We start from the raw sequence: 10,171 nt of genomic DNA, 5'->3' as shown, positions 1-10,171 counted from the left end.
AAACCTAAACCTTGGTGAGAAAAGAGACAAGATAACGAATAAGAAAAAGAAGAAAGCTCAAGTGATTGTAGGGGTATCCTGTCGAGGAGATTTCTTCTTCCTACTGGGAGGAAAAAAATAAGATCATTAACTACTTTTTACTTTGACCAGGGTTCCGTGTTCGGAGCTTTTCAAGTAAGAATTCCATCGCCATGTGACCTTTGCGAGGCCTCACCTGCAAAAGCGTTTGCGCTCAGCCGAGCAAAGAGGTCAAAGTCAGATTAACGAGATCTTGCCAGCACACAACTTCCTGTTGGGGTCATCATAGATTGGATACCTTGTGGATTATCCACTTTGCCCATTGAGGTTTAACAGTAATAATATTTGTTGTCATATATATTCTTAAAGAGCTTTTTAAACTGTTTATGTAACACAGGGCAAAAAATCACGAGTGGGCTGAGCCGTTAACATACATAAATAAATATATATAGTAAAAGACATGCACGTAAACATACAGTACGCTTACAATGTGGGCGTTTTGCACATATGCACATTAAATAATTGACTCGTGGTGAAGCGTTGCCTGCAACGCTTCATTCTTTGAGCGCTAATGCAGTTTTATATTTTGAAGCCTTTGAATATACTCAAGTACATGTTTCACAGTTGAACTTTTAGATAACCTTTGAGCGAGCTTGGAGATGTTAATATGTGGTATAAAAAAGGGAAATGGCTTTTAAAAAGAAATTAAATGTAAAGAAACATTTGGGGAAAATGAAAATAAAAATATTTCAGAATAAATGGATGCTATAAAACAAAAAAAGATAAGCGGTAATTGTAAATCTGTAGAATTCTTCTTAGAATTCCCTTAAAAAAACAAATGGAGGAATTGTGTACCTCACAGTCACTCAAAAACAACAAAATTATTGAAAATCAAAACGGCGGTTGTCACAATATGGCACCTTGCTTTACAAAGAAATGGTAATTGGTTGTCGAGTTATTTTTTGCCTGGTTCTTTGAGAACCTCCCAATAAGTCCTTCATCCTTTTCCTTTTCCGACCTTATGCATCTGCTTCGTTAACAACCAACATCTGCTGCTTGTGTCTCAGTAGCGAGTAATGAATGAGTGGTACTTGATTTTCTGTAATTCCTTCACTGCATTGTTAACATTTTATGCAACCACTCCACTTTGATTGAAGTGCTAATAATTCCGACTATTATGTTTACACAGAAACAGTTTTCTTATCGACGTTGTGGTGTGCAAATATCTGCTGTTTTATTCATGAAACTTATCGCCTAGCATGTTATAAATTTCGAACAACATTGTTAAATCAACCACTTTTTTATCCCAAATGATGCATTTTAATTATTTATGCGGAAACATGGCAATGGATGTTTGAATGACACATTCTTCATAATGTTAATGCTTCTACTGGAGGGCTTACACCAATAGTATTGAGTTTGTTGTTTTTAAACCATCCAATGGGAGGGCTCAAAAGCTAACATGCTTTTTTTTTGCTCTTCTTCTTAGGAATGAACTTGCTACTTTGCTGCTATTTGTGGACTGATCAGAATTAAATTTGGTAGGTATATTTTTAGCATTTTTCTATTTTCTTGTCTACAAAAAGTTAAAAAATAAATTTGAGAGTTATATTCTATTGCTATATACATTCAAAGCCAGTTTTTTTGTCTCAGGGCTGATTAATTAAATAAAGTATCTATGAAATTAAAATTGGTCCTTTCACAAATGGATCTGAATGAAATTTGACAGGTAAATTTACACTTCAATCCTCTGAGAACTATTTTTTACCAATAAATTAGCCCAGTTTGACTCCAATAAAAGTAGCTTTGAAATTTAATGGCCGTGAGAAAACATTAATTTAAGCCTTCTGGCACTCCTTTTCATTGTTATGTTTTTTTTCTTTCTTTCACATCAACATTTAGAGCATTACAAGACAAGAACACTGACAGTTTTATTCTAATAATAATAATAGTGAACATGAAAAACGACATCCAGTTTTGGATTAGGACGCATTTGTTATTTTTTATCTGACGGATTAAAACACGCCGATTCTTTAAGAATGTGTTAGGCTTGAGAGCTGACTTAATAAGATTGTTTGTACCACTGCATCCTCTGAAAGTCTGCAGAATACTCAGAATTCTTGGGGGGTAAATTGTTTTTTTTGTTCCTGTTAGCATGTGGAGAAAAATGGATTTGAGACAGCTGCTGAAAAGATCGTTTTATATGACACCAGAGTGACATTCAGCAAAACAGAAACAGAACTGCACATGCAATTTAGGGGAAAAGGAAGGTAGTGTGTGTGTGTGTGTGTATGTTTGCGTGTGTGTGTGTGTGTGTGTGTGTGTGTGTGTGTGTGTGTGTGAGATGAGGTGCGTGACGGCAGGTGGGAGTTTGCTGATACACATTACATGTCACACAACATCATCTTTTCTGTGACCTTTCAATCCCATTTCCATTTTTTCATTACATAAATAGAATTGTCTCTATTCCTGTTTTTCCCTCAAGTGCAATTCTACCACTACTACTAGTACTATGACTACTACTACTACTGCTGCAATATATTGCATATTTTCAACATGGGGTGGCATGGAGGGGACTCAATACTATTTAAAATTGTTGGTTCTCTGCAGAGGTTCATTGGTGACATCTCAGCTACTAAAAACACAGTGTTGACATCTCTGCGTCATGCATACATGTGTATGTGTATCCACCAGAGGTCTTCAAAATAAAAATAAAACACTTGGTCAGAAGGATCAGACAGATTGGACTAACCAATGAAAATAATTAATACAACAAATGGGAGCCATTTGTTCCATACCACTTGTCATAGTTTGTTTGTCCTTTTGCTACATGTTGGCAGACCTGAGTCAGATAAGAGTTTGCCAAACTAATTAAGAGGGATAAGTTTAGCATTGGTTTAGTAACCTTAAATATATTTATTCGTCCAAAAACACTGCGGTTCTGCGATGTAATGGATTGAAAAACTGTCGTTTCTGCAAATAAAGTGATTTTTTTTAATCCTATTGCTAGAGAGCTGACTTGAACTAGGAAGACTCATGTTTACATCCGTTATATGTGTATATTTACACACACTCTGGTTTTAATATATTATTATTGTTATGCTGACAAGAACTGGCAGGATTTTTAGGGAGGTAATATATTATTTTACAAACTCTTTTGGTGGTGAGGGTTTAGGGAACTGTATAATATATCTTACTCTAAAATATTGCTGTGCATTTTACTAAAGTGACAGTTTCAACAAGGACTCTTTTCTTCATAAGTCAATGTACCTAAAATGTTTTTCCATTCAGTACATTTTTCCTATTTATATATTAGTAGAGTAGTTGTGCAATTCAGTTTTTTATAACCGTTTAACAGATGTAAGGTTTGGAATTTTGTTTGGAAATTCATTTGTGTAACTTTGTGTGAGAGCTGACTCTATATTTTAATGCAAATTTGTATAAAACTATTAAAAAAGTCCCTTTACTACATACACCATCTTTTAGATGCAGAGCAAGAGTGACAAGCTAGAAAGACAATTATTGGTGTAAGAAACACAGTGAAAAGATAACAGAGGATAAGTAAATGGGCAAAAAGTTGGACTAGCCAAGATAAGTGTAGAAAACAGGTTTGACCTCAGGTGGACTGGATGATGAATTGACTGTTCATAATATACTTTGGATAAAACTACTATTCTACGCCTAGATATCAAAGACTGATGCTATAAGTATTTGGCCCCTTACTGTACTTCACTTATCACATATTTTTAGCCCTTTTTTTGTGGGTTTTTGAGAACGTACAAGCTACAAAGACTTGTTTCTTCCAAGCACGTGCATTATGGAACACAGCCTTCCAGGCTTTTGAGGTCTAATTTTAATTATTTGTGAAGGATGTCAAGCATACTGATAAAACTGCTACAGTCCACTTTCAGTGGTAGGTTTCAAGACCCGACGAGTTGAGAAGAACTGTTTCCAACAACATACCTGTCAACTGGTACGTTCTCGCCGTAATTGGTACAACTGAAAGCCCATTTTTATATTGGTACGCTGTACACATGAAAATGGTACGCTAAACGGTGATTTTGAGAAAAAAAAATAAATTAAGGCACTTTCTAGCCATTTTTCACCATCCGCCATTGTTTCTTCCCGGAAACGCATGTCTGCCAAGTGATATATGTACCGGCGCCTCTGATTGGCTAAAAAAAAAAGATCATGATAAACATTTCGTTTTGTAACACTTTCACCATGTGATTTCCGTTTCCTGTTCCCTTGTTTATGTTTACTTTCATTTGATCAGCTGTTTCTGGTCTGTTTACAAGTCAAGAATACACTCTTACACGTGGTACAAGTTGATTTATCTGACAATGGCTTCAATGAAAAGGACTTTGAAATTGGCTGTTCGTGATTTTTTACAAAAAAGTAAAGTGGTAAGATTTTCCATGTATTTATACATATATGTAAGGGCGAAAACAAAATTTGGTAAGATCACAAATGGTTCGAGGTTGACAGGTATGCAACAAGCAGCAGGACGGTTCAGTGCATTAGGAAACAATTTCATTTGGAATTTGTTGACCACAGTCTTTACTGAGAATAAAGCAAGTCAAACATACTGACATATACACGAGCTGAAGCTAAAGCACTTTTTTTGTGGCTCACTTTAAAAGTCGACAAACTTCAAATTCCTTATTCTACTAGGGAACAGTAGTTGTTAGGTATGGAATAAAACCATTTAGATTTCCATTTTTCAAAGCCTCAACGTTGTCCACAGTCTCTACCCTAACCATGAATCGGGTCAAACATAAAGGACATAATACAGATATAGGAGTTTATTTTCAGACTTGACAAAATCTGAAGACATATCTCCACCAAGCAGCAGCAGCAGCAGTGTGGTTTTGGTTTCTGCTTTCCAAAGACTACCAAACCGTAACAAAAGTCAGACATTATCATCAATAATTGTGCTGTGTAAGATTAGGCTATTGATGTACCCTCCAATCCACCAACTGGACTGGGACACTTGGTGGAAATGTGTCTTTGGAGGACACATATACAAACAGTCCTTTACAAAACATAGAACAGAACATATCATTTGTTGCTGTCCTTTACCCAACTGAACTTATCAGTAGGTGAATGCTATTTTTTTAGCAATGTTGCTATTGAAACATGAACGTAAGGCAGTTCCAGTTGGAACCACCACAGTTCTGTATCCATCCATTCATCCATCTTCTGTACTGCTAATCCTCATGAGGGTCACTGACAGCAATAAAATCCACCCTCAATTTCCTGTCATCTTTCTAGTAAGTAAATCCCTTTGTTCGCAACTCTTTCGGGCATTCCAGAGCGGAGAGAAGACAGTCGATCTCAAGTAGCCGTGCAAAATTGAACAGACTGTTCAAAGACTAGACACAATTAGTTGGAAGAGTTCTGAGCATGATGGGATAACAAAATGTTTCATCTGTTCTTCCGGGAGTTTGTGTCCCTTTCCTGGGTCTTTACATCAGTTTGTTGACAGGTCACTGTGAGACTGTTGAGGGTGCTTGAGAGACACTCCCCAGTGTCTTTATCAAGAGGCTCCGAAGAGTTCTGGTGGGGCTGGGTGGGACTCAACTGGTGCCCCTTGGTGGCTTGGAGGGGAATAGGACAGCTGTGGTTCTTCACTGTAGAGTTATTCGGTTGAACTGGTGAAAGATTTGACAGCTGGAAAGGGGGATCCTGGTGTGGAGTTGTTGAGACACTGAGGCTGGGGTCCTCCTGGAAAACCACCTGTTGGTAGCCATCTGGACTACCAGTGGTTGATGACGAGTCACTCTGGGACAAGTGCTGCCCACAGAAAAATACAAATGTATTTTAAACCAGATCTTCCTCCTTGACAACCAAACATGCTCACACTCACACTTAAGTGCAATTTGAGTGTTCAACCAGGGTACCCTGCATGTTTTTGGGATGTTGACATTGAAGTACCCAAAGAAAATCCAAGGCAGGTGCTAAATCTACACAGGGTAGATCGATCTGGGATAGAACCCTCGACCCCAGAAGTGTTTGGCCATCTCTTTAACCACTTTTGTACCAGACGGCTATGGAAATATATGTCATACAATTTGTTGACTATCATAATTTGTTTCTTGGATACAAAAACTTTGATGGCAGCAGTGCAAACAAGAATGAGAATGTTGACTTGTAATCTGGAGGTTAATAGAACCTCAAGAAAGGAGAGATCAGGCACTAAAACAAAAAAAGCAGATGGCCGGAGGAAAAAAATGATCCCCAAACAACAGCTGGCTGTGTGACCGAGAAAGATGTAATGAGATGAAGTAAAAACTGGAATGAAGAATATGAATTAAAGTGTGAGGAAAGAATGGGGGCAGCCAACAAAGATGAGCTGTGGCCATGCAAATGAGCGCAGTGCCACCAAGTGCTACTGGATCACAGAGCTTTGCAAAGCCACCAGGTAGGCGGGGAGATGGGTCGCCATGGATACACAAGAACTAGACAAAAAACAGGAATTCTTTGTTCTTGTTTCATGCACACACACAAGTCAATGCGGATTTAATTTGATTGGGTTATGTTCATAATAATTAATGGAAAGTAGTCTTGATCCCAACACTACCCCATCTCTGTATCTCACTCCCACGGTACATTTATGACATCATCAATCTAACCCTGTTCTAAACTCTTTGAAAATCATATCTTTGTGTGTCTGTAATCATTTAACAAATTGACAATGATGTCCATCCACGCACCACGCATACATCCGTCAATCCATTCAACCGGTCTTAATACCTGTGAGTGCGGCACCCCGCTGATGGCTCCGGGTGAACGGAGGGATGCCCAGGAGGTCGATGAGGCCAGCCGGGAATGAGGTCTGTCTCGAGGGTTGGCGGCAGGGTGAAAGAAATCAGCCGGGAGGTGAAAGACATCTCCATCGATGCAACTTACGTATTCATCTGCAAACACACCAAAATGTCATTGTTTTACTTTTCGTTATATCTCATGATAATCATAGTTTAAATTGTTTCAATCTCGAATTGCATTAAATTTGAAATGTTAATCATATTATTCTGCTATTTTGGCTACAAGAAAACTCACCTGTTTTGCTATCTATGCAATGTTTCAAGATTGGTCTTTCCACTGAGGGGGGACTCAATCGAGAATGAACATTAGTCTCAAAAAGCTGGTGGACTTCCCCCTCTTGTTCTTCCTTAGGCTCTTCTCTGGAAGTAGAAGGAAGAGGAGGCCCCTCAAAACACCCTTCGGTGGGCAACTCACTCGAATTGTGGGAGTCACCACTGCTGTCCCCCTGAAAAAAAATAAAAGCATCATAAATAAAGGTCTTAGCATTTACTATATGTGACTGTGTATCTTTTGAGTTTATGTTTGTGCCTTTGTCTCCATTTATGGGTTGTGTGAGTATACCTGGCTTCCTTCTATCAACATCTGGTAGCTTGCATGTTCATCCAAGCTGAGATCATCAGGCAGTGCCGGTGATGAGGATTTGTCAGACAGCTGCTCCGACATCAGTGAGGTCCTCTCTACCTCTGCCAAGCGAACCTGTGACCCAGACATGGTCAGCTTCCTTATTTGCTTGCACATGCGCATGTTTGAGTGTTTACCTCTTGTGCGTGTCCGTCACAGTCCTTGCAGATGGGAGAGTAATGATGGAAGACAGAACCGGAGAGGTTGTCGATCATATCACCTTCCGTTGAGTCTTTGATTAGCAAAGACACACTGTCCAGCCATTGGCTTTCCTGTCAGTGCACATATACATATAATGTAATTAATGTTATCTCAAGGGGAAAAAAAGTAGCAGGCTGGAGATTACTGTATTTAAACCTTAATTGAACCCTGTGAAACATTTATCCTAGTTTCAAACTGTAAACATTGTTTTTAATCCAGAACCTGTGTTTTAAAACCTGGGACTTAAATTTGATGCCTAAAATCTGATACGATAACATTGTCATGAAACTGAGATTTGAAAGATAATAAACCCAAATCCTAATTGAAAAATATACATTTGACTTCCAATCCTATCTTTACAAATTCAAATTCTAAATTCAAACGTACTCTTGCCACTATAAATTTTAAAAAGTTTCTCAATTTTAACCCTAACTAGTCCGAATATTTTTTTACCTGAGCAGGAGAATAAAGTCGACATCTGTGGTGGTGGTGCTGTCCCTCTTGAAGAAGACCCCCTACACCACCTGAACCTCCTCCATCTTTTGGCACACCCATCAAAGCTCCACTTGCCCCCCCAACTGTTCCTGCCACTGCTGTAGTCTCTGGTGTGCTAACCAATCCACCAATTACCCCACCTGTAGCCCCTGCAATGACCCCAATACCACCCATCATGCAGCAGAGGCCACCTTGGGCCAGTTCTAGCTCAATTTCAGCATCCATTTCAGCATCCTCTTGCGCTTCTTTGTTGGAGTCATCCAGATGCTTCATTAGTACGGCAACCACCACGTTGATGAGGACAAACTGAGCCGTCAAAACGAAAGACACAAAGTACAGTGGAGAGATGAACTGAAGACCTGCGTGGCAGCCAAAGTCGCTGCCTGGGGGGCACTCACGAAGTGTATCCTAAAGGTGCAAAACATACAACCAGCTCTTTAATTGAAAATATATATACATATTTAAAATATAGATAAAATAGATAGACAAACCTTCATTATACCATTCCAGTTGTCCCCAGTAGAAACCTGGAAGAGTGTGAGGAATGCCATTCCGAAGTTTTCGAAGGTAGCATGGCGGCTCATTCCTTCGCACGGATAGTCAACGTTGCAAACTGATGGATTTTAGAGAAAAAAATGTTGAAATCTTTAGTCTATAATGGCGCGTGCCACCGAGTACTAGAGTATGTGCAATCAATTTTTGTCAGGGTTAAGTTTAGTGCTGTAATAAACAAAGAATGTCTTTCAAACTTATTCCATTTCATCTGGAATATTAGTATTTTATACACCGTGCAACTTCTTACCTAACTCTCCAAAGAGTTCCACACCAAGGGCAGCATAGATAAAGAAAAGCAGCATAAATAGTAGGCCGAGATTTCCCACCTGAAACACAGAACCAAAAGAATGTTAGTCATGCAAATAAAAAATAAATAACAAAAAACATTTTTCATACAAATCACATTCTCCTGGCCAAAAAAAATTAATACACTGAATATTTTCTTGTATACAAATAGTCACATTGGCAGTGTCAATCAAATTGAGCTTCTGAAACCTGGAAAAATGTGTCTCATATTTCCTTTTCAAAAGTAAATGAAGCCATCTAAGGAAAATAAAAAAATATTTAATCAAATCATTCATTCTGAAGGTCACAATTCTCAGGGGAACCTCCTCAGACAGTGGCCATTGATCATTCAGCAAATGTTAATCAACTCCAGGGAGTTCCAGTGTTTGTGTGGTGTAAGGTTTAGTGTGTGTATTTGGCAAAAGGTGTAATAGTTTTGTGTTTTTGTGCTAACCTGAGGCAGAGCTTGGACAACAGTATCAAGTAAAGCTCTCATTCCAGTTGCCATTTTAAGTAACTTCAATACTGCAAAGAAAGAATACATACACACACAGAAACATGAGTGGACGATCAAGCACAGGATAGATAAAGCTAGATATGAAGTATTGGGAAAAGAATAGGATTACACATAGTCAATAGATGGAGTATCTCCAATTCCCTGAGGCCCAATTTCAAAATACTGCCAACAGTAAGCAAGAAGTGAAACAATAGAGCTCTCTGATAGAGGGGTTGAAGGGGAGAAAAATATATTCTGTGTACAATTCAATAATGTGTGTTGAACTATGAAATCAGTGTGACTGGAAAATGTCACTATATGATTGTTAATTAGTTGTTTTTGGTGTTGTTGCTCACATTTGAATACATTTATAAAATATATATTAAATGTATTTTTGTTGAAGACGAAGAGGTCTATACATAAGTGTAGAAAGTCAGTAGAATTTAAAAAAAAACTTTGATTAAGATACTTTTGGAACTAAAATAGTTTTTACTGAGAGAAATATAGGCTGTGGTTTTATTTAAACAAACGAAGTAATTTTACACGTATTATAAAGTGTCATACTTTCAAAAGACTAATATTTATTACATTTTTTAAATATATTGCTTTTTAAATATAAAGTTTGCCAAAATATTACGAGAACTTTTTGGGGAATATGACTGCTGTAAAACT

At 38.0% G+C, this 10,171-nt stretch overlaps 1 protein-coding gene across 1 annotated transcript in view; it reads right to left on the bottom strand.

The window, feature by feature from the left end:
• Nucleotides 1–4,507: 4,507 nt before the first annotated feature.
• LOC144198723 (voltage-dependent T-type calcium channel subunit alpha-1I-like) overlaps nt 4,508–10,171 on the bottom strand; it is a 55,456-nt gene continuing 49,792 nt past the window's right edge. The window contains exons 30-38 of the mRNA XM_077719891.1: nt 9,458–9,528; nt 8,966–9,044; nt 8,655–8,776; nt 8,122–8,571; nt 7,605–7,739; nt 7,408–7,542; nt 7,081–7,291; nt 6,775–6,938; nt 4,508–5,814 (exon numbers count right to left, since the gene is read on the bottom strand). Coding sequence (XP_077576017.1) covers nt 5,446–5,814; nt 6,775–6,938; nt 7,081–7,291; nt 7,408–7,542; nt 7,605–7,739; nt 8,122–8,571; nt 8,655–8,776; nt 8,966–9,044; nt 9,458–9,528 — 1,736 coding nt within the window. The 3' untranslated portion in view covers nt 4,508–5,445. The remainder of the gene's footprint in view (nt 5,815–6,774; nt 6,939–7,080; nt 7,292–7,407; nt 7,543–7,604; nt 7,740–8,121; nt 8,572–8,654; nt 8,777–8,965; nt 9,045–9,457; nt 9,529–10,171) is intronic.

This window comes from Stigmatopora nigra, chromosome 6 (assembly GCF_051989575.1).
Source record: "Stigmatopora nigra isolate UIUO_SnigA chromosome 6, RoL_Snig_1.1, whole genome shotgun sequence".
NCBI classification, from domain to species: domain Eukaryota; kingdom Metazoa; phylum Chordata; class Actinopteri; order Syngnathiformes; family Syngnathidae; genus Stigmatopora; species Stigmatopora nigra.
This window is presented reverse-complemented; position numbering and strand designations above follow the sequence as displayed.